General features: G+C 44.7%; 1 protein-coding gene across 2 annotated transcripts in view; it reads left to right on the top strand.

Annotated features, from left to right (window-relative positions):
* The first annotated feature begins 1,125 nt into the window (after positions 1-1,125).
* The window catches only part of KIF21B (kinesin family member 21B), a 637,471-nt gene continuing 613,667 nt past the window's right edge, over positions 1,126-24,929 (top strand). Inside the window, exon 1 of one of the 2 annotated variants that reach the window (XM_077295392.1) lies at positions 1,126-1,355. In XM_077295392.1, the coding sequence (XP_077151507.1) occupies positions 1,315-1,355 (41 nt within the window). In that variant the 5' untranslated portion in view covers positions 1,126-1,314. The remainder of the gene's footprint in view (positions 1,356-24,929) is intronic. The other variant, XM_077295391.1, reaches the window with a different exon arrangement.

The raw sequence follows: 24,929 nt of genomic DNA on the forward strand, positions 1-24,929 counted from the left end.
ATATCAAGCATGCACAAGCGCACAAAAGTCTCAGAAATCAAATACTGTACATGCATAATAATGTTATCGTACATTAATGAATCATATGTATGAGAAGGACACCTTACTTATCAGGTCGGATTTGTCTCTCTAGCCATTGGATGCCATGTTAGTAGCCCAATATTTTCTGTACGTCATATTGCGCACACACACATATATGTGGATCTTCTCTTCACATTCATATTTGGATGCATTCGCTCTTTATTATTGACATATGCCATATACCGTATATGTGGCTATTATGATAATATCAGGTATACATCTCTTGCTTCATTTTGTAGGAAATGGACCCATAGCTTCATGGCCATTGTTAATTATTTATATGTTCTTTATTTATCATTATGGTGTCTGTATTTGGTATATCAGCACATTACATTGTATATACGCTGTATTCTGTATAATCATGGTGCCTGTAGGGGATAGATGGCTATTTAGGATTTCAGTGGGTTTAATCATGGTATGTACATCTGGTAGGTTAATAAATGACTCAGACAGAAGGGACCCCTGTGCAAGCACAGTATATGGGCCTCATCATAATGCACAACTGACTTAGAGGCGCAAATTGGGCCCCCTTATCTCTTGGGCCCCCCAGTGCACAGGCTGCGCCACTGATATGTCCCCCCCTGACACACAGGCTGATACTATATGGCTGACCAAGTGTTGGCATGGGAGCGCCAGTGGGGGTCCCGACCCTCTGCCATCCATCCAGACGCGGTTCCCTATGGTGGCCTGCTTATGGGGGCTCCATGAGGGGGATACAGCCAGCCATTATATAAGGAAGGCTTCTCACCGCACCAATAACATGCAGGCCTGCTCCAATATCCAGTGATGCAGGAGAAGCCTAGGGTCACCACCAGTGAAGACCCTCCTTGTGATTACCCTTCATTAGGTCACTTTCCTGCGGACTGGCGTTATTGGCCCGGGACCCCCGTGGGCTGCCCTGTCAGCGCCCAATACCGCATCCACTGCCACCCAATTTCGCCAATGTCCGCCAGCATTCCGCATCTGCCCCCTGATTACTGGAGTAGCCAGGACCCCCGAGCCCACATACAGGGAAGGCCCGCCCCCGGAGGAGTGTGTGGAGGCTTCCCAGCCGGTGGGTGTGCGCTGTCTGGTCTGGGGAGCAGTCGGCTGCTTGTCCTCCCTCTACCTATTGTTCTGCCGGGGAGACTATGGCATTGCAGAGCGGACATGGGCACGGGGTGAAGCCGACGCTCGGATGGCAGCAGCTGCCCGTTGTGTGAGCTGTGTTACGGAGGGCACACCCGCTGCATCATGGGCAGCCAAGGAGACTGCAGTGTCAGGGTGGCATTGAGGTAAGGGGCAGTGTCACGATGAATGGGATGCGCATGGCTGTCGCGATTCTTGCAGATCATAGAGTTGGCAGGATGGCAGTTCACGGGTAGCAGTGATCGGTGCAGCGCCGCAGGGTCGCCGGGTAGCAGTGATCGGTGCAGCGCCGCAGGGTAGCCGTGCAGTGATCGGTGCAGCGCCTCAGGGTAGCCGTGCAGTGATCGGGGCAGGGTGACAGCTCCCGACATGAGTGCTCTGCGTCTCCATTGAATGGGGCATCTGTACTGCTTGGGTGGGGCTGGAGTCTCTTGACAGAAGATGCTGCATATTGCAGTGGGTGCCCTGCTGTGTGCCTGTAACATGATGGCTGGCTGGCAGCCCCATGATGGATAGGTGGAAGCCCCATGATGGATGAGTGGCAGCCACATGATGGATGGGTGGAAGCCCCATGATGGGTGAGTGGCAGCCACATGATGGATGGGTGACAGCCCCATGATGGGTGAGTGGCAGCCACATGATGGATGGGTGGGAACCCTATGATGGATGGGTGGCAGCCACATGATGGATAGGTGGAAGTCCCATGATTAATGGGTGGCAGCTCCATGATGGATGAGTGGCAACCCCATGATGGATGGGTGGCAGCCCCATGATGGATGAGTGGCAGCCACATGATGGGTAGGTGGCAGCTCCATGATGGATAGGTGGTAGCTCCATGATGGATGAGTGGCAGCCACATGATGGATGGGTGACAGCCCCACGATGGATGAGTGTCAGCCACATGATGGATAGGTGACGGCCACATGATGGATAGGTGGCAGCTCCATGATGGATGAGTGGAAGCCCCATGATGGATGAGCGACAGCCACATGATGGATAGATGGCAGCCCTATGATGGATAGGTGGCAGCCACATGATGGATAGGTGGAAGCCACATAATGGATGAGTTGCAGCCACATGATGGATAGGTGGCAGCCACATGATGGATGAGTGGCAGCCCCATGATGGATAGGTGGCAGCCCCATGATGGATGGTTGGCAGCCACATGATGGATAGGTGGTGGCAGCCACATGATGGATGGGTGGGAACCCTATATTGGATGGGTGGCAGCCACATGATGGATAGGTGGAAGTCCCATGATTAATGGGTGGCAGCTCCATGATGGATGAGTGGCAACCCCATGATGGATGGGTGGCAGCCCCATGATGGATGAGTGGCAGCCACATGATGGGTAGGTGGCAGCTCCATGATGGATAGGTGGTAGCTCCATGATGGATGAGTGGCAGCCACATGATGGATGGGTGACAGCCCCACGATGGATGAGTGTCAGCCACATGATGGATAGGTGACGGCCACATGATGGATAGGTGGCAGCTCCATGATGGATGAGTGGAAGCCCCATGATGGATGAGCGACAGCCACATGATGGATAGATGGCAGCCCTATGATGGATAGGTGGCAGCCACATGATGGATAGGTGGAAGCCACATAATGGATGAGTTGCAGCCACATGATGGATAGGTGGCAGCCACATGATGGATGAGTGGCAGCCCCATGATGGATAGGTGGCAGCCCCATGATGGATGGTTGGCAGCCACATGATGGATAGGTGGTGGCAGCCACATGATGGATGGGTGGCAGCCCCGTGATGGATGGGAAGCAGCCCCTTGTTGGATAGATGGCAGCCACATGATGCATGGGTGACAGCCACATGATGGATAGGTGGCAGCCACATGATGGATAGGTGGCAGCCCCATTATGGATGGGTGGCAGCCACATGATGGATAGGTGGCAGCCCCATTATGGATGGGTGGCAGCCACATGATGGATAGGTGGCAGCCACATGATGGATGAGTGGCAGCCCCATGATGGATAGATGGCAGCCACATGATGGATGAGTGGCAGCCATATGATGGATGAGTGGCAGCCACATGATGGATGTGTGGCAGCCCCATGCCCACAGCAGGGCTCTCCCATCAGCGTGGAGATTCTCAGCCAACCCTGGACCGGGACCACACATCCACTGAAGTTTCAGTCCTGCAGTGGGATGTGACCCCTGGTGACGGCCACAGAGTTGCTGCAGATCTATCATTAAAGGGTTTTTTCAGCCAAACCAATCTTGTAATGTAAGCGCTCACCCTCCCCGTCACTGGCTCTCTGCTGCAGCGGTAACGTCTCGTTGACAGCACACTTCATGGCTGCAGCCAATCAGTGGGAGACGCTATCTGCCACCTACGTACTCTCTCTACATACACACATCAAATGGGTGAGATTATTCCAAGTCGCCTGTAATGGAGGCACTATGTTTATATTCACATTTTGACTGACTAAAAGTATTACATTGCTGCGGTATAGGTGGAAACCCATGAGATGGGTATACAAGTATTCCACAATATGTATGCATTGTTTTGATTATTATGGTCAGTATTATGTTTTCTTTGCTGCTGTATATATGAACACATCTGGTTCAAAGCATATAGCTAGTTCGCTAGTCTAAAAGGACTGAATGAGCATTTGGATTAGGTACTGTGCATGTACAAAGACAATTGGGGTCTGGAACCCTATGGTGACTTTTCATAGACATACTATATTGCACCACTGTGCACAGATACCCGTACCTTTCCGACTCACTAGCATTGCTATCGTTACTGCATGTAACCAGTGTATGTTGCTGAATTTCTGTATGAACGGATCAGCACACTCATATTTGTTTTTTCCTACGTACCTTTTGTGTCCTGAGGGGGTACGCCAATTCCCCCTTTTTTAGTCCCCTGTATGTATATATCACGTGGTGAAGTTCACACAGTAAGTCTTTTTTAAACTGTAGACATTAAAAGTTATATTTTAGTCCAATTGCTACATTCATCAAATATTTCTATTGGATTTGTATCCCGCTAACTTCTTCCAATCAATGAACTCAGTGGCTAGTGACATCTATATCAGCAAAGCTCAATGATTGGCTGCAGCATTGATGTGAGCTGTCAACATGGCGTCAATGCTGCAGCCAAAAAAGACCAGAGCAATGGTGCAGAGTGCGGAGCGAGTGAATATTATCTGCTATTTTACATTGCAGGAATCATTTGGGGTCAATGTTTTTTTAAAGTGCAAGACCCCTTTAAACTGGCAGGCGTTATTTTTTTTGCTTTAGGTTCCCAGCCCCATCTACAATTAGATGTGTCTTTTGATCTTTCTGCTGACATAGATGACTTATCGTGGCCTGATTTGTCATTTTAATTTACCATATAATGTGCTGGAAAATGAAAAACTAAAATCTTTTTGTGGTGGAATGTAGAAAAAATGCAATTTACGATCCATTGGTGTCAACTTCTTGGGGGATCACAACAAGCAGTTAATGAGCTCTCAGCCAGTCCTTGGCCGTAGTAGTGACCCAACTCAGCCAGTGATTGACAGCAGCCATCCTGATGACATTGCTGCAGCAGGAAAAGAGGTAGAAATTGGCTGCAGCTTTGAAACAGAAGCTGGGGGTCAGGGGTGATGATGAGGTATCACTTTTTCAGGTTGTTAGGCCAATCTTAGTATAACAAAATAAAACGGGTTGTCTACTGAAGTAAAAACATAATCTAAGTAGTTAACCCCTTTAACACCTTCCCACTGCATGGCGCACTTACGCCAGGAGCCGGTATAGCACAATACGCCAGGCTCGGACTGAGTGAGTCATCTAATTAATGTGAAATATTTGGGGTTTCCATTGAGTGCAATTCTGGATTTGGTGGGAATTGTAAATCTAATGTAAGCTCTGCCCCTTTTTACCATCCATTAGAAGGGAGAAGAATCACTTTATCGATAAGGAGACACACTCGTCTGCCTTAGGCCTCATTCACACCTCATGTACGAGAAAAAAGGGACTGATTACTTTGATCAGAGTGTTGTCTGAGTGTCATCCATTTTTCTACCGCTTGGTCTGTGAAAAATTGTGGATACGTGAATGGCCCCATTGACTGTCACAGGTATGAGTGCTAAACCCACGGGAAGCACAAGAACATCAGACATCCGAGGCCTTGCGTAGGCTACATTCACATTTGCGTTGTTGGGCGCAGCATCGGCGACGTGACGCAACCAACAACGCATGTACACAACGCAGCGTTTTGCGACGCATGCATTGTCATAAAATCCTACAGATCGGGACTTTCGGCGCAGGGAAAATGCTTCAAGTAGGGTCCCCTGCGCCCTGTCTTGTGCGTCTATATGACGCATGCGTCGTAAAACGTAGTACAACGTATACCGACGCATGTCCATGCGCCCCCCATGTTAAAGATAGGGGCGCATGACGCATGCGTCAGTATGTACCGCCGCCGACGCGCCCAACAGCGCAAATGTGAACGTAGCCTTAAAGTGGATATCCGGGATTTTATAAAAAAAACAAAAAATGTACCTAAGCACTAACAGACAGGTAATTGCAACTTACCTGCTTGTTGTGTCCAGTGCTGTTCTTTCCTGGTACAGACCGCTCCTGCAGGGGATTCAGAAGCCTCCGCTGACACTACGTCTACAGAGCGGTGGCTTCTTTTCCGGTCCGCACTGTTGATGAGGTGGGACTTCTGATGTCATTCTGATTGACAGCCAGATCCTTGCTGCCTAACTGGGGGAGCCAGCTGTCAATGAGAATGACACTGGAAGTCCCGCCCCATCGCGTAGCAGCCCCTTTTGAAAGTATCACAGCTTGTAAATGCTTTTTTGTCAGCAGCGAAAAGTGTTTCAATTCTTGTTTGAGGGATTTTCATTCATTCTTCCTTGGAAAATTCTTCTAGTTCTGTGAGACTCTTGGTTCATTTTGCATGCACTGCAATTTTGAGGTCTAGCCACATATTTTCAATGATGTTAAGGTTAGGGGACTGTGAGGGCCATTGTAAAACCTTCAGCTTGTACCTTTTGAGGCAGTCTATTGTGGATTTTGTGTGAGAAACCTATAATAGCCAGAACAGATAAGAATTTGATGAACTTTCATTGAATCCATTCTTCTGTCTACCTGGGAAATGTTCCCCATACCATTGGCTACAACGCAACCCGATAGGATGATTGATCCACCTCAATTGTTGGTGAGATGTTCTTTTCCTGAAATGTTGTGCCCTTTTCTCTCCACACATACCTTTAATAATTTTGGCCAAAGAGTTCTATTTTAAGCTTATCGGTCCACTGGACTTGTTTCCAAAACGCATCAGGCTTGTTTACATGTTCTTTTGCATAGTTATGATGTTGAATTTCATGGTGAAGGGGGCATGAGACCCCTGAAACGCGTTGAATAAAACCACTGTGAATCAACTATACTCTCCTTAAATTCATCTGAGCGGCAGCACAGAATTTTAACTGCAAATTTCCCTTTGAAGACATGGTGAGGACGTAGGAGAGATTATTTTCTGATGACTCTTCAATGAAGGTTATATTTGTGCTGGTGTCTCTGAACAGTAGAACAATACCACAACTCCAAAGCATGCAACATCTTTCTGAAGGTCTTTTGCCGTCAAGCAGAGGTTCTGATTTGCCTCTCTAGCAATCCTACGAGCAGCTCTCACTGCTTGGTCTTCCAGACCTTAGCTTGACCTCTACTGTTCCTGTTAACTTCCATTTCATAATTACATTTCAATCTGAGGAAAGAACAACTTGAAAATGCTTTGCTATCTTCTTATAGCCTTCTCTGGCTTTGTGGGCCTCCACCATTTTCATTTTCAGAGTGCTAGGCAGCTGCTTAGAAGAACCCATTGCTACTGTTTTGGGGCACAAGGGTAGAGGAGGCTGGATTTTTATAAAGCTGAGACATTTAAATCATCTGGCCTTTCCTAACTATCATAGTGAACAAGCCATAACCCTAACAGGCTACTTAAGGTCTGAAACCTTGGCCAAAGTTATCTGAGCGCAGAAATCTCCAAATTGTGACCAAAACGTTTGTATACTGTAGGCCCATTTTCCTTTTTGTAATTTTTTAAATTAAATAAAATGACTACCGGTATATATATTTTGTTCCCAAAATACAAAGGAAATGTGTCATCTTTAACTTTAGCCTTTTAGAGATCATTTCATCCACAATAACATTAATTTTGACCAGGGATGATCAAACTTTTACATGCCACAGTTTATACGATTATCGTGATGTGTAGCCAGTAGATAAACACAAGGGCTCGACCTGGTGAGTACCAGCTCTGTGATTTTCATCATGTGCAGCTCAGTGGGGACAAAGAAAGTGATCATAGAAAACCAATATAATGTCAGCTTCTGCCCATACTGTTATGCAGTCAGTCATGTTAAATAAACTTCTGACATGGCGGTTAGGGTAAGGAACATAGGCAGAGCGTGTGTGGGGGCAAACCAGTAACTTCATATTGGGCTCTGCACTGCACTTGCAATTTAGTTCTGAAGTTGGTAATACAGAAATGTGCAAACATTTTAGGTAAGTGTGAGAAAACATATTGCAAGGTAAGAATGATTTCAAAAATAGAAGTTTTATTATTTTATTAATTAACAACATGCAAAGTGAATGAAAAAATGAGAACTAAAATCATTATCTAATGTGACCACCACCCTTTGGCTTTAAAAAGCACCAATTCTTCAGGCCACACTTGCACAAAGTTTTTGAAGGAACTTGGTAAAAAGGTTGTTCCAAACATCTTGCACAACTAACCACAGATCTTCTGTGGATGTGGGCTTGTGCAAATCCTACTGTCTTCTTTATGTAATTTCAGACTTTCCCAATGATAATGAGTTCTGGGCTATTTGGGGGCCATATCACTTCCAGGACTACATGTTCTTTACTCTGGAGATAATTCTTACTGACATTGGCTGTATACAGTTAGGTCCATATATATTTGGACAGAGACAACATTTTTCTAGTTTTGGTTATAGACAATACCACAATGAATTTTAAACAAAACAATTCAGATGCAGTTGAAGTTCAGACTTTCAGCTTTCATTTGAGGGTATCCACATTAAAATCGGATGAAGGGTTTAAGAGTTTCAGCTCCTTAACATGTGCCACCCTGTTTTTAAAAGGACCAAAAGTAATTGGACAGATTCAATAATTTTAAATAAAATGTTCATTTTTAGTACTTGGTTGAAAACCCTTGGCTGGCAATGACTGCCTGAAGTCTTGAACCCATGGACATCACCAGACGCTGTGTTTCCTCCTTTTTGATGCTCTGTCAGGCCTTCACTGCGGTGGTTTTCAGTTGCTGTTTGTTTGTGGGCCTTTCTGTCTGAAGTTTAGTCTTTAACAAGTGAAATGCATGCTCAATTGGGTTGAGATCAGGTGACTGACTTGGCCATTCAAGAATATTCCACTTCTTTGATTTAATTAACTCCTGGGTTGCTTTGGCTTCATGTTTTGGGTCATTGTCTATCTGTAGGATGAAACGACGACCAATCAGTTTGGCTGCATTTGGCTGGATCTGAGCACACAGTATGGCTCTGAATACCTCAGAATTCATTCGGCTGCTTCTGTCCTGTGTCACATCATCAATAAACACTAGTGACCCAGTGCCACTGGCAGCCATGCATGCCCAAGCCATCTCACTGCCTCCGCCGTGTTTTACAGATGATGTGGTATGCTTTGGATCATGAGCTGGACCACGCCTTCGCCATACATTTCTCTTTCCATCATTCTGGTAGAGGTTGATCATGGTTTCATCTGTCCAAAGAATGTTCTTCCAGAACTGTGCTGGCTTTTTTAGATGTTTTATAGCAAAGTCCAGTCTAGCCTTTTTATTCTTGATGCTTATGAGTGGCTTGCACCGTGCAGTGAACCCTCTGTATTTACTTTTATGCAGTCTTCTCTTTATAGTAGATTTGGATATTGATACGCCTACCTCCTGGAGAGTGTTGTTCACTTGGTTGGCTGTTGTGAAGGGGTTTCTCTTCACCATGGAGATTATTCTGCGATCATCCACCACTGTTGTCTTCCGTGGACGCCCAGGTCTTTTTGCATTGATGAGTTCACCAGTGCTTTCTTTCTTTCTCAGGATGTACCAAACTGTAGATTTTGCCACTCCTAATATTGTAGCAATTTCTCGGCTTGTTTTTTTCTGTTTTCGCAGCTTAAGGATGGCTTGTTTCACTTGCATGGAGAGCTCCTTTGACCGCATGTTTACTTCACAGCAAAACCTTCCAAATGCAAGCACCACATCTCAAATCAACTCCAGGCCTTTTATCTGCTTAATTGAGAATGACATAACAAAGGGATTACCCACACCTGTCCATGAAATAGCCTTGGAGTCAATTGTCCAATTACTTTTGGTCCCTTTAAAAACAGGGTCGCACATGTTAAGGAGCTGAAACTCCTAAACCCTTCATCCAATTTTATTGTGGATACCCTCAAATGAAAGCTGAAAGTCTGAACTTCAACTGCATCTGAATTGTTTTGTTTAAAATTCATTGTGGTAATGTCTATAACCAAAATTAGAAAAATGTTGTCTCTGTCCAAATATATATGGACCTAACTGTATTTGAGGTCATTGTATAAAGAATAAATTTGGAGGCATTCAAAAGCCTCCTTAATGGTAATGCATGACTTATAAATATCCAGCTGTATTTTTCATAGTTGGAGACACTATTATTATTATTCCAGACCAAATCCTCAGACTACCTGATGTCTTTTTGCTATGCTCAGATTTGCCGTGATATATGAACTGGGACGTGAAACTCTCTTCCACAACGTCACCTTTGTAACAGTTTGGCTGTTCCTCATCCAGCTTTAAACTTCCTATACAGCTGATTATGTTTCAGATAATATGTAGAATAAACTTGGCACTCAGAGATGGATGATGAGCAAATAGTCTTAAATATAAGTGTATAAGTGCAGTCCCAATAGTACGATACAGACGTTTCGGTCATTGGAGACCTTACTCAGTTTACCGACTGCTTTTTTAGAAGAAAATAGGAAAATGGTAGTTGAATTCACTGTCCTTTATGGATATGTTCCGAGGGAAGGAGTAGTGAGATCCCCAGGCAGTTGCGGTATCCACCGCAGTTAAGGGGTTGGTAATACAGTTCCTTATAGTGTCTGTGGCTCAATGAAGGGATGATTCAGGCCTGAACGCGGCATCCACCGCTTGCTCAATAGGGTTTACGTCTTGACACATGCTTGGCCAAGCCAGACCTTTACCCTCAGTTTTTTTAGCAAGGCAATGGTCGTCTTGCAGGAGTGTTTGGGATTGTTATCCTGTGGGAATGCTGCCCCGCAGCCCAGTTTCCTGAAGGCAGGGGATCCTGCTCAGCTTTCAGTATGTCACAGTACATATTGACATTCATAGTTCCCTTAATAGCTCCCCACAGCCGGCAGCACTCAAGCAGCCTCAAACCATGACACTCCCCCCGCCATGCTTTACTGTAGGCTGGACACTTTTCTTTTTGTACTCGTTACCTGGTAGATGCCACACACGCTTGACACCATCTGAACTGAACAAAATAAGTTTACCTTGGTCTCGTCAGACCACAGGATATGGTTCCAGTAATCCACGTTCCTAGTCTGCTTGTCTTCATCACAGTGATTGCGGGCTTTCTTATTCTTCATCTTTGGAAGAGTCTTCCTTCTGGGACGACAGCCATGCAGACCAATTTGATGCAGTGTGCGGTATATGGTCCGAGCAATGTCAGGCTGACCACCACCCCTGTAACCTCTGCAGAAATGTGTACAGTCTGAGCACTGACAGGCTGACCCCCATCCCTGTAACCTCTGCAGTAATGCTGGCAGCTCTCATACATCTATTTTGAAAAGACAATCTCTGGATATGACGCTAAGCACGTGCACTCACCTTGTTTGGTCGTCCATGGCGAGGCGAGTTCTGAGTGTAGCCTGTCTTGTTAAACCTTGGTCTTGGTCACCGTGCTGCAGCTCATTGTCAGGGTGTTGCCATTCTTCTTATAGCTTAAGCAATGTTTCTGTAAAGCAACAATTCTTTTTCCAGATCCACAGAAAGTTCTTTGCCATGAGGAGCCATGAGGAACTTCCAGTGAAGCGTATCAGAGAGTGTGAGAGTGCTAACACGAAATTTACCACTCCCTGCTCCCCTTTCACACCTGAGACCTTGTAACACTAATGAGTCTGAGGGAATGAGGAAAAATGGCTATTTTGGCAAAATTTGGCCATTTTCACTTAGGGGTGTACTTTTGTTGCCAGCGGTTTAGATATTAATGACTGCGAGTTATTTAGAGGGCACACCACATTTACACTGTTATACAAGGTGTACACTGACTACTTTACATTGTATCAAAGTGTCATATCTTCAGTGTTATCCCATGAACAGCTATAATACACTATTTACAAAATGTGAGGGGTGTACTCACTTTTGTGATATACTGTACCACATATAGCAGTGCGCTCATTGTTGTGAATTCTGCTCTTGGGCTCCCTCCGGTGGTTGTTGGTGGTAGTGCAGTTGTCTTGGGGTTGTAATCCGGGCAGGTGTTTCTGCTGATTGCAGCTCTATTAGGTATTTAGTTGTGCAGGATCCATGAGTCTGTGCCAGTTGTCCATTGTACTTGGAGGGATTGCATCTCTCTCTGGCTCCTCATGCCCTGCTGCAAATTCAGCTAAGATAAGTTTCTGGTTTTTTGTCTCTGTGCACACATGCAGTGTGCTTTGCAATTCAGTGCAATTTAATGTGTTTTTGTCCAGCTTAGACTTTGTTTGGATTTTTCAGGCATGCTGGATTCTCAGGAGATGCAGATATACTTTCTATGTCTTTAGTTAGATGTGGAATATTTGTATTATCTGCTGTGGATATTTTTAGGATTTTAATACTGACCGCTTAGAATTCTGTCCTATCCTTTTCTATTTAGCTAGAAGTGCCTCTTTTGCTAAATCCTGTTTTTCTGCCTGCGTGTGTCTTTCCTCTTATACTCACAGTCAATATTTGTGGGGGGCTGCCTATCCTTTGGGGTTCTGCTCTGAGGCAAGATAGAATTCCCATTTCCATCTATAGGGGTATTTAGTCCTCCGGCTGTGTCGAGATGTCTAGGACGTGTTAGGTACATCCCACGGCTACTTCTAGTTGCGGTGTTAGATTAGGGTTTGCGGTCAGTACAGGTACCACCTACTCTTGAGAAAGTCTCTCATGCGGCTCCAAGGTCACCAGATCATAACAGCTCATATACATTAACGGGAATCTGTCACCTCATTTTTCACATATAAGATGCGGCCACCGCCATTAGGGGCTTATCTACAGCATTCTGTAATGCTGTAGATAAGCCCCTGATGTAACCTGAAAGGTAAGAAAAACAAGTTAGATTATACTCACCCGCGGCGGTACCGATTCGGGTCTGATTGGTGTCCCGGGTCTGGGTCCGGCGCCTCCCATCTTCTTACGATGACATCCTCTTCTTGTCTTGTCTTCCTACCACGGCTCTGGCGCAGGCTTACTTTATCTGCGCTGTTGATGGCAGCGTAAAGTACTGCAGTGCACAGGCGTCGGGCCTCTCTGGCATTTCCCAGTGCCTGCGCCCTGCGGTACTTTGCTCAGCCCTCAACAGGGCAAATCAGTACACCTGAGCAGGAGCCGCGACAGGGCTCAAGGAAGAAGACGTCATCACATGAAGATGGGAGGCGCTGAACCCGGACCTGCGATGCCCATAGGACCCGGACCGCACCGTACCGCCCCCGGGCGAGTATAATATAACCTGTTTTTCTCATCTTTCAGGTTACATCGGGGCTTATCTACAGCATTACAGAATGCTATAGATAAGCTCCTAATGGCAGTGGCCGCAGCTTATATGCGAAAAATGATGTGACAGATTCCCTTTAATGTATATGAGCGCATCGCTATATGTGGTACCTAACCATGTTAGGTAACAGCAGAAAACCTGCAACTCCCCACGCTCTATAGTAAGAGTGACAGTGGCATACTCTTTAAACCCCCCATAATAAGTGATAGAAGAAGACCCTTGTAGCCCACACACAATTACATTGACTACAGCAAATCCTTCCAGACCCCACATCCATAATTACGGAGAAGTTAGTGAATTGCAATAATTATCATATGTGGATTTGATCTGGCATGGACTTTGATGGATGACATGCATCCATGTAAAATGCAGTTGTCACAGAAAAGTCTGATAGTACAAGCGGGTTGGGGGACAGTGTTAGACTTTCTCCTTATTTCACAGAATTTGAATTATCTTTGATGTATATTTTTTATTTTCTCTTTTTCTTTACTTATCGTGACCTGCTCTCAGAAGTCCTATGTGAGAAATGCAGAGATAATAGTGATCTAATATCTGCTGGCCCCTAGATGAATATTAGCAGATATCTGCTCAGAGATGATTGCTGGGAGGACACATACAGTACCATGCCCTCCCAGCATGCTACACTCTTCCATCAGACTACTAAGAACTTGTGACTTCAGCAGTCATGGGTTTCCAACAGCCTGGTTGCAGGAAGGAAGTCGCTTACGGTTCCTAATTGATTAACACAGCACTTTGAGCTCTGTGATAAGCATTTTTGTGACATTGACTGATTATTTCAGCTCCTTGTCACTTCAGAGAGATCAGGCTGACAAATGCAAACTCTTTTTTTATTCCTGGAACGTTTAGGAAACATTATTAATGATGTCTGCTACAGTAAATGTATTGCTAATTATTGGTTATTTATGCCGGATCGAGAGTCGAAGTGTGGAAGAATAGGTGAGTCAGGACATTGGTATATCTACTCCACAATCCTGGATGGAGGAATACCAATGGTTATATTTGATATGAGCTCCTAGAAAGGATCGTAAATGAACGTATGCTAAGGGTACGCTCACCCTGCATATAACATGGCCTAGTGCTCTCCGATGTTTCCAATTCAGCATGGGAAAACAATCATGGCATGCTGCAAGTGCTTCCAATAGTTGGAACACACAAACCGGTGCAAATCTATGGGTGTGTATGAAACATCGGACTGCACTCGGATGTCATCTGTGTACAGACTGATGCATGCTCACAGAGACAATGCAGAAGATGGAGAAATTAAGTTCTCCATCTTCATACCTGTGCTGCAATTTTCTCATGCAAGAGAATTGGATAACATTCAGCTCACACTCTGACAGAGTCTGATCCAAGTAATATTAGCATAGTTGGCTTGAATAAATGACAGTCTGAGTGTACTCTAAAGATGGGATAGGGAGATCTGAGTCTTGTGCCTCTAGTCCCTTAAATGAGGAGATCGATGGATATACTTGTACGGTTGGCTCTTGCCTAATGTATGGGGAGATTAGTTGAGTCTTCCCTTTAGGCCGGGATCACACGTGTGAGAAACTTGCACGAGTCTCGCATATCAATACCCGGCAGTGCCCCTGCACTTGGGACCAGAGCGTGCAGCTGCTTGTATTTCTATGCAGCTGAGTGCTTTGGTCCGAGTGCCGGCGGCTGTGCTGGGTATTGAGATGCGAGACTCGTGCGAGTTTCTCACACGTGTGATCCCAGCCTTAGACCTCAATTATTCATAAAAGCAAAGCAGCTCACCAGGAACCACAGTATTTCTTCTATATACATAGACACCATTTATCAACCCATGAGAGGGTATTTTTGGAATGTTTATACATCAGTAACTACTCCAGTCGATGCTGGTCCACCATATTGCTTATGTGGTATATCCTAGTGCCATTAAGTTTCTTGTATGCCAAGCTTCTATCTGCTGTTTTACCAAAGAGAAAATGGGGATTAGAGTGACGGCATTATATATATATATATATATATATATATATATATATATATATATATATCCATGTGAAAAAGAAGAAAAGTCGGACCGCACCAATAGTCTGCAGAAAATGTGGTGGGGAACCGCTCACCTGTGCTTAGCTGGCCATAGTCTCCAATCCTGGGTGCCGAGCTCCACAGAAGAAATCCAGTAATAAGTTGCAATGAAGATGGAAGAAGGAACGCACTCACAGGGGTCCGATGCAGGTAACTTTTATTCTGACATTTAATACATCTTCACGGCCGGGGGTGCTGGAAAGGACCTGTTGAAGCGCCAGCCAAGCGCGAAACAGCTGTTGTCCTGCACAGCCACACTCCCTTTCCAGCACCCCCGGCCGTGAAGATGTATTAAATGTCAGAATAAAAGTTACCTGCATCGGACCTCCTGTGAGTGCGTTCCTTCTTCCATCTTCATTGCAACTTATTAATATATATATATATATATATATATATATATATATATACATATATATATATATATATATATATATATATATATATATATATATATATATATATATATATACTAGATGGTAGCCCGATTCTAACGCATCGGGTATTCTAGAATATGTATGTAGTTTATTTATGAAGATTTTAGAATAATACATTGAATTCACAGGATTCGGTCTGCGCCTGTCGCTGATTGTTCGCGGCCTGCCACGGAGTATATAGCACAGCCCACAGAGTATATAGCACAGCCCACGGAGTGTATAACAGCCCACATAGCATACAACACAGCCACGTAGTTTATAACAGCCCACGTAGCATATAACACATCTCACGTAGTGTATGACAGCCCACGCACGCAGTATATAACACAGCCCACGTAGTGTATAAAACAGCCCACATAGTGTATAACACAGCCAACGTAGTGTATAAAACAGCCCACATAGTGTATAACACAGCCCACATAGTGTATAACACAGGCCATGTAGTATATAACAGCCCACACAGTGTATGACACAGCCCACGTAGTATATAGCACAGCCACGTAGTATATAACAGCCCACGTAGTGTATAACACAGCCACGTAGTATATTGCACAGCCCACGTAGTATATTGCACAGCCCACGTAGTATATTGCACAGCCCACGTAGTATTTAGCAAAGTGGGCATCATATCCCTGTTAAAAAAAAGAATTAAAATAAAAAATAGTTATATACTCACCTTCCGGAGCCCCCGGATCCAGGCGAAGCGTTTACCGATGCTCCTTGCGCGCTCCGGTCCCAAGAGTGCATTGCGGTCTCGCGAGATGATGACGTAGAGGTCAAATCTGCACCAACCTGGAGAAAACATGCAGATAAAAAAAATGCAGCATTTACAATGAGTAAACACGTTCTTACAAATGTGTTTGACAAATTGTCACTTAAATAAAGCTACATCCCATCTTGCAAAAAAAGCAAGATCTCGTATAGTAAAGCTTATGTAAAAATGAAAAGTTATAGCTGCTTCAACTATGAATGAATGGACAAAAAATAAATCCATAGGTCCCATCCATCCCGGATACAGGAGAGCAGTCCTGAATTTAGGTGTATGCCCTGCTGTCAGGAAAGAGATGATAACTTAGTGTGGCTAAGGGATGTGGTTAGAGGCATGCTACGCGCGCCACATGATTTGTTCCTCTTTCACTTCTGTAACAGTTGGGAGGTATGGCTTAGTAATCATTTGGGTATATTCTGTTTGCGAAGGCACAATTGCCACTGCAATCAAAATTAGTCTTTTGTAAGAAGACTATGACTGACCCCAAAGTTTTGAACTCATTTCAGATTAGTTGCCTTTTTACATTGAAGTTCAGAAATTTTCGCATTCAGCTTTACCATCTTTACCATTGTAAAATCGATCACATGTAGTAAAGTTCCTTTTAGGCCCTGTCGGTCTGGAGGTCAAAATGATTTTTACTGTGTGATTACCCATGATAACGAGGGATAGTTGTCGAGCTGCTTTACCACCAGAGTATACAGTGAGTACGGAAAGTATTCAGATCCTTTTAAATATTTCACGCTTTGTTTCATTGCAGCCATTTGGTAAATTAAATAAAGTTCATTTTTTTATCATTAATGTACACTCTGCACCCCATCTTGACTGAAAAAAAACAGAAATGTAGAAATTTTTGCAAATTTAATAAAAAAGAAAAACTGATAAATCACATGGTCATAAGTAGTGTTGAGCATTCCGATGCTGCAAGTATCGGGTATCGGCCGATACTTGCTGTATCGGAATTCCGATACCGGGATTCCGATACTCTTGTGGTATCGGGTATCGGGTATCGCAACAACATTAATGTTAAAATGTGTAAAAGAGAGAATTAAAATAAAATATATCGCTATACTCACCTCTCCGACGCAGCCGGGACTTCAGCGAGGGAACCGGCAGCGTTGTTTGTTTAAAATTCGCACTATTACTTGGTTACGTGAATTCCCGGCTTGTGATTGGTCAGGTCGGCCACGTTGCCGGGACGTGGACCAATCACAGCAAGCCGTGACGAAATTACGTCACGGCTTGCTGTGATTGGTCCGCGTCCCGGCAATATGGCCGCCCTGACCAATCACAAGCCGTGACGTCACGGGAGGCTGGACACGCGCCCATTTTAAAATGAGCGCGTCCAGCCTCCCGGCTTGTGATTGGTTGACCGCGGCGCAACCAATCACAAGCCGTGACGTCACGGGAGGCTGGACACGCGCCCATTTTAAAATGAGCGCGTCCAGCCTCCCGGCTTGTGATTGGTTGACCGCGGCGCAACCAATCACAAGCCGTGACGTCACGGGAGGCTGGACACGCGCCCATTTTAAAATGAGCGCGTCCAGCCTCCCGGCTTGTGATTGGTTGACCGCGGCGCAACCAATCACAAGCCGTGACGTCACGGGAGGCTGGACACGCGCCCATTTTAAAATGAGCGCGTGTCCAGCCTCCCGTGACGTCACGGCTTGTGATTGGTCAGGGCGGCCATATTGCCGGGACGCGGACCAATCACAGCAAGCCGTGACGTAATTTCGTCACGGCTTGCTGTGATTGGTCCGCGTCCCGGCAACATGGCCGACCTGACCAATCACAAGCCGGGAATTCACGTAACCAAGTAATAGCGCGAATTTTAAACAAACAACGCTGCCGGTTCCCTCGCTGAAGTCCCGGCTGCGTCGGACAGGTGAGTATAGCGATATTTTTTATTTTAATTCTTTCTTTTACACATTTATATGGTTCCCAGGGCCTGAAGGAGAGTTTCCTCTCCTTCAGACCCTGGGAACCATCAGGAATACCGTCCGATACATGAGTCCCATTGACTTGTATTGGTATCGGGTATCGGTATCGGATTGGATCCGATATTTTGCCGGTATCGGCCGATACTTTCCGATACCGATACTTTCAAGTATCGGACGGTATCGCTCAACACTAGTCATAAGTATTCAGACCCTTTGCTCAGACACTCATATTTAAGTAACATGCTGTCCATTTCCGTGTGATCCTCCTTGATATGGTTCTACTCCTTCAATTGAGTCCAGTTGTGTTTAATTAAACTGATAGGACTTGATTTGGAAAGGCAAACACCTGTCTGTATAAGACCTCACAGCTCACAGTGCATGTCAGACCAAATGAGAATCATTAGGTCAAAGGAACTGGCCAAGGAGCTCAGAGAAAGAATTGTGGCAAGGCACAGATCTGGCCAAGGTTACAACAGAATTTCTGCAGTACTCAAGGTTCCTAAGAGCACAGTGGCCTCCAGAATCCTTAAATAGAAGAAGTTTGGGACCACCAGAAGTTTTCCTAGACCTGGCCGTCCAGCCAAATTGAGCAATCGTGTGAGAAGAGCCTTAGTGAGAGAGGTAAAGAAGAACCCCAAGATCACTGTGGCTGAGCTCCAGAGATACAGTATGGAAATGGGAGAAAGTTCCACAAAGTCAACTATCATTGCAGCCCTCCACCAGTCGGGCCTTTATGTCAAGGTGGCCTGGCGGAAGCCTCTTCTCAGTGCAAGACATAGGAAAGCCCGCATAGAGGTTGCTAAAAAACACATGAATGACTCCCAGACTATGAGAAATAAGATTCTCTGGTCTGATGAGACGAAGATAGACCTTTTTGGTGATAATTCTTAGCGGTATGGGTGGAGAAAGTCAGGCACTGCTTATCACCTGCCCAATACATTCCCAACAGTGAAACATGGTGGTGGCAGCATCATGCTATTGGGGTGTTTTACAGCTACAGGGACAGTATGACTGGTTGTCATTGAAGGAAACAAAAGCGGCCAAGTACAGAGATATCCTGGATGAAAGCCTCTTCCAGAGTGCTCTGGACCTCAGACTTGACCGAAGGTTTACCTTCCAACAAGACAATGACCCTAAGCACACAGCTAAAATAACAAAGGAGTGACTTCAGAACAACTCTTTGACTATTATTGACCGGCCCAGCCAGAGCCCTGACCTAAACCCTATTGAGCATCTCTGGAGAGACCTGATAATGGCTGTCCACCAACGTTCACCATTAAACCTGACGGAACTGGAGAGGATCTGCAAGGAAGAATGGAAGAGGATCCCCAAATCCAGGTGTGAAAAGCTTGTTGTATCATTCCCAAGAATACTCAATACTAGGGTTGAGCGACTTTTATTTTTATAGGATCGGGTCGGGTTTCACAAAACCCGACTTTCTCAAAAGTCGGGTCGAGCGAAATCGGCCGATCCTATAAAAAAGTCGGGGTCGGGGTCGGCCGAAACACGAAACCCAATGCAGTGCAATGGGATACTATGGTTCTCAGGGTCTGAAGGAGAGGAAACTCTCCTTCAGGCCCTGGGATCCATATTAATGTGTAAAATAAAGAATTAAAATAAAAAATATTGATATACTCACCCGTCCGGAGGCCCCTGGACATCACCGCTGGTAACCGGCAGCCTTCTTTGCTTAAAATGAGCGTGTTCAGGGCCTTCCATGACGTCACGGCTTCTGATTGGTCGCGTGCCGCTCATGTGACCGCCACGCGACCAATCACAAGCCGTGACGTAATTCTCAGGTCCTCAATTCCTAATTCTAGGAATTGAGGACCTGAGAATTACGTCACGGCTTGTGATTGGTCGCGTGGCGGTCACATCGGCGGCCGCGACCAATCACAAGATGTGACGTCATCTAAGGCCCTGAACGCGCTCATTCTTAGGAATGAAGGCTGCCGGAAAGAAGCCGAGGGTGAGTATATTCCTATTAGGTATATACTCACCCTCGGACGCGCCCTGCTTCTTTCCGGCAGCCTTCCTTCTTAAGAATGAGCGCGTGAAGGGCCTTAGATGACGTCACGGCTTGTGATTGGTCGCGGCCGCCCATGTGACCGCTCACGCGACCAATCACAAGCCATGACGTAATTCTCAGGTCCTAAATTCCTAGAATGAGGAATTTAGGACCTGAGAATTACGTCACGGCTTGTGATTGGTCGTGTGGCGGTCACATGAGCAGCACGTGACCAATCAGAAGCCGTGACGTCATGGAAGGCCGTAAACGTGCTCATTTTAAGCAAAGAAGGCTGCCGGTTACCAGCGGCGATGTCCAGGGGCCTCCGGAGAGGTGAGTATATCAATATTTTTTATTTTAATTCTTTAATTTACACTTAAATGTGGATTCCGATACCGATTTCCGATATCGCAAACATATCGGAACTCGGTATCGGAATTCCGATACCAGATTCAGAAGATCGCCGACCTCATGGCCGACCCCACACAGGGGTCGGGTCGGCTTTCATGAAACCCGACTTTGCCAAAAGTCGGCGACTTCTGAAAATGGCCGACCCATTTCGCTCAACCCTACTCAATACTGAGCAAAGGGTCCGAATACTTATGACCATGTGAAATTTCAGTTTTTCTTTTTAAATAAATTTGCAAAAATTACTACATTTCTGTTTTTTTCAGTCAAGATGGGGTGCAGAGTCTACATTAATGAGAACAAAAATTAATTTTTTTGGAATTTACCAAATGGCTGCAATGAAACAAAGAGTGAAAAATTTTAAAGGGGTATGAATGCTTTCTGTACCCACTGTATCTGGATAAAGGTGGATCTATCATCATTCAAAACACAAAAGGAAAGGGGAAAAGACCACAAACAATAAAAAACAATATTGCAACGTGTACTCATTTTTATGTAACCTGGACTATTACATCCAGTTAAACATGTAGGGATGAAAGACAAGGAAAGTAGCAACAGCGAAGTATGGATGGGGAGGGGAGGATCAGGCTGGGGAAAAAAACTCCTCTATTATGAGGGTTTGTATAGAGTTACCTGAGTGAGTAATAAGAGATAGAAAGGTTAGCCAGATACTGTATAACTTCATTGTAACAATCATTATAGACCATAACTGTTGACCATTCAGTGAACATAGTGACAGTTCAAGAGGCCCTCAAAGATATAGGACATGATCAGCCTAAATTTAAAGAAATGACAATTCAGGTGTCAGGATGGTGAACCTGGGCTTTGGATTGATGCAGTGTTCTCCACCAAGGTGGTCTTGTTCTCTTATGATGCATCTCCTAGATCCTTGACAAAGCCTGAGACAATTTTGCCAAATCCCAATCTTGAAGGTCCAGAGGAGAGATCTCTTGTAAGTTTAGATAAAAGCGTTGCATTGCTGAACTGCCAATTTTGGTCACCGCTATGGTTAGCTTGTCCCTATATGTACATTATTCTTTGGTCCTTTAGTTTTGTGAAGAGTTCCAAAACACATGGACTGGAGTTCCATTGTGTTAAACAAAACACAGATTTTTTATTTTTTTTTGCCATAATAGACTACTTTAATTCCAAATCAGGAGGCAGCAAATTACTTTCTGGGGTTGGTTGGATTTGTTTTTGTGGAGGAGAGCTTGGTGTGCTCTATTAAACTTGATTTTATGAGTAGAGGTGAAAATGGTTTCCAGGGTAGCTTTAATGTCCTCTGAGCCTATAACTTGCACAGTGCCCCAAACTCAAATATTATTCCTGTGACCCCCTGTTGTCCAGATCCTCCACTCTTCTAATGGCATCTTTCAAAGTGATGGTATGAAGGATGATGTGATCTTGTAACTGTGAAACATATGACCTTGTTTCATCATGTGCCTACCCTAGCTCTTCAAATCTAACCACCATTTGTTTAAGGTCCTTTTGGACAGCTTTCCTTTTAAGTGAGAAATGTGCTTTGAAATCAGCCTTGGTTGGTAAGGTAATGTTTCCACTGATGGTGTTTAGTCATCATATACATAGCTGACAAGGATTCATCGGATAGGGTTCAGAAGAGTTCAATGATGGTTGAGATGTTGCCATGTTCGATAGTGAGGGGGTATTTCCCAAATCTGTACTTGGAGGAACAATGCATGCTCTAAGTTTAGACTCTGAAGAGGCGAAAGGTTTATTTTGTGGTTGTTGAAGCCTCTGTGTTTTAGGTGGCATTGTGTAAAATTAAGCTAACAAAGAATTTCCAACATTTCTGAGAGCAGACAAGGAAGAAACTAGTTTTAACTATGCCTTTTATCCATTCACAGAAGATATGTTGAGAACCTCTGTATTATGATGCAAGTCTACAGAACCCATTGAAAGAGAACTGTATTATGCTGAGAACTATATTATACTTTTAGTTAAAGAAGTTGTCCACTACTTGGACAACTCCTCATACTGTACGCTTGGCCTCAATAGAATAAAAAAGCTTATACTCACCTGTCCTAGCGACATTCCTGCTTTATCAGTACTCGCTCTCTCTGAGGCTCACATGCTGTTGTGAAACGTTAGTCCGGCGCCCAATCAGCATTAGTGTCACTGTCCCTGCCTTATGTCTAATTTAACATGAGAGGAATTTAGAGATCAGCTGCAGCCTGGACTTCCTCTTCATGTGCAATTCGACAAAAGGCGGGGACTGTGACACAAATACTGATTGGGCACCCAGCTCACATGTCATAGCAAAACACACGAGAGCCCCGAGACCGCGAGTGCCGACAATGCTGGAACAACGAGGTGACTATAATCTTTTTTATTTTATCAGGGCCAAATGCTTAGATCAAGAAGGAGTTGTACTGGTAGTAGGTAATGTCCCTATTGCAGGCAGTGACCCACAGGCACATTTCACTGATACATTGTACACAGCATTGTATTTTTATGTCTCTTTATTCTAGAGGGAGAATAAAAGAGATTTTTTTCTTCCTTTACAATTACTAAAAAATTATGAAAATTACAGTAATCTCAGTTTTAATTTGCCTTTTTTAAAGAAAAAATATCAGCAAATAACACAGACATACTTGGTGTCCCTACCCGCACAACACAGCGATTAGATTATTTACAGGAATCAGAAAATGGCGTGATTGAGATATTTTCGCTATTAAACCTATAAAAAATATAATAACAATGTAACTCTGAGGCAGTGTTGGCACGTAGCATAAATGCCACGTTTTTTTTTCTCCTGATTTATTCTGCACGTACCACAAGACAAAATAATAATCTTCTCTGATTGCGTGTTTGCTGTGTTTCATTTATTTGATGCATTTTTGGTGCAGATGTGAATCCTTGTTTTTAATACTACCAAAAAGCTTTGATTATGCACTTAAAAATGCAAGGGCTTTTATTTTTACCCTTGCATTTTTTTTTCAGGCTCCACTTAGAAGCCTATGGAGAAAAAAGGCAACAAAAGCGCATGGTACAGCAGTGTCTAAAGGAGAGAGAGAGAGAGACCATTGCTGGGCATGTGCAGTTGAAAAAACAGAATCCGTCACCTGACGGTTTACAGCGCTATAGACTTCCATTATAGGAAAAGCCAGACAGCGCCGAATCAGGCACGGTTTTTCGCCAGACACAAAAAAAGTTCATCTGTCCGTTTTGTCCGGCCGCCATATCCAAAACGGACAAAACGGAAGGCCATCCAGCGCTAATACAAGTCTATGGGGAAAAACCAGATCCGGCGGCGTCATTCACCGGATCCGTTTTTTTGAAAATTCGCCGGATTGTGACTGACGGCAAAAACAGATGTGTGAAAGTAGCCTTAGATGCACTGAGGGCAGAGATTTTGTGAAATCACATCCACTTTACTTAGACATTTAAACCGTGTTCCTACGTAGTGTAAATGCTGCTTTTTTCTGCTGCTTTTTCGCAGATAAATTCTGCTGTGTTTAACTCTTCAAGCAAAGTGGATGTGATTTCATGAAAAATGCGCCCCCTGTACAGGGCGGTTGTAGACAAAGTGGGGCTCTGGGCAAAAGTTTAAAGTGGGGCCCCAAATGCTCACATATTGCACCATCACACAGAAACATTTCTGTTGTATTTGCATGCACTGAGTTCAGGCCGTTAATTGTGATCGACAATAATGAAGTCGTTTGATGCTTTTTCCCAGCCTCTTTACTCCAGCTGAGAAAGAATGATAGGGACAGATAGTCCTCAATACAGTATAATGTAGGTCCTTATAGTATAATGCACTTCCCATGGTCCTTGATAGTTTATAATGCAGCCCCCTAGAGTATAATGCAGCCCCTCTCAGAGTATAATGCAGCCCCCTCCAAAAACACAGTATAATGCAGCCCCACACACAGTGTAATGCAGCCCCCCAGACACAATATAATTCTGCCCCCCACAAACACACAAACAGTATAGGCAGCACCCCAGACACACAGTATAATGCAGCCCCCCACACACAGTATAATGCAATCCCCTACACACACAGTATGATGCAGCCCCCCACACAGTATAATGCAGCTCTCCTCACACACAGTATAATGCAGCCCCCACACACAGTATAATGCAGCCCCCCACAGACAGTATAGTGCAGCCCCCCACAGACAGTATAGTGCATCCCCCCACACACAGTATAGTGCAGCCCCCACACACACAGTAAAGTACAGCCCCCCACATACACAGTATACCGCAGTCCCCCCACACACACAGTAAAGTACAGCCCCCCACATACACAGTATACCGCAGTCCCCCCACACACAATATAATGCAGC

The sequence above is a fragment of the Ranitomeya variabilis genome, chromosome 3 (genome assembly GCF_051348905.1).
Source record: "Ranitomeya variabilis isolate aRanVar5 chromosome 3, aRanVar5.hap1, whole genome shotgun sequence".
In the NCBI taxonomy this organism is placed as follows: domain Eukaryota; kingdom Metazoa; phylum Chordata; class Amphibia; order Anura; family Dendrobatidae; genus Ranitomeya; species Ranitomeya variabilis.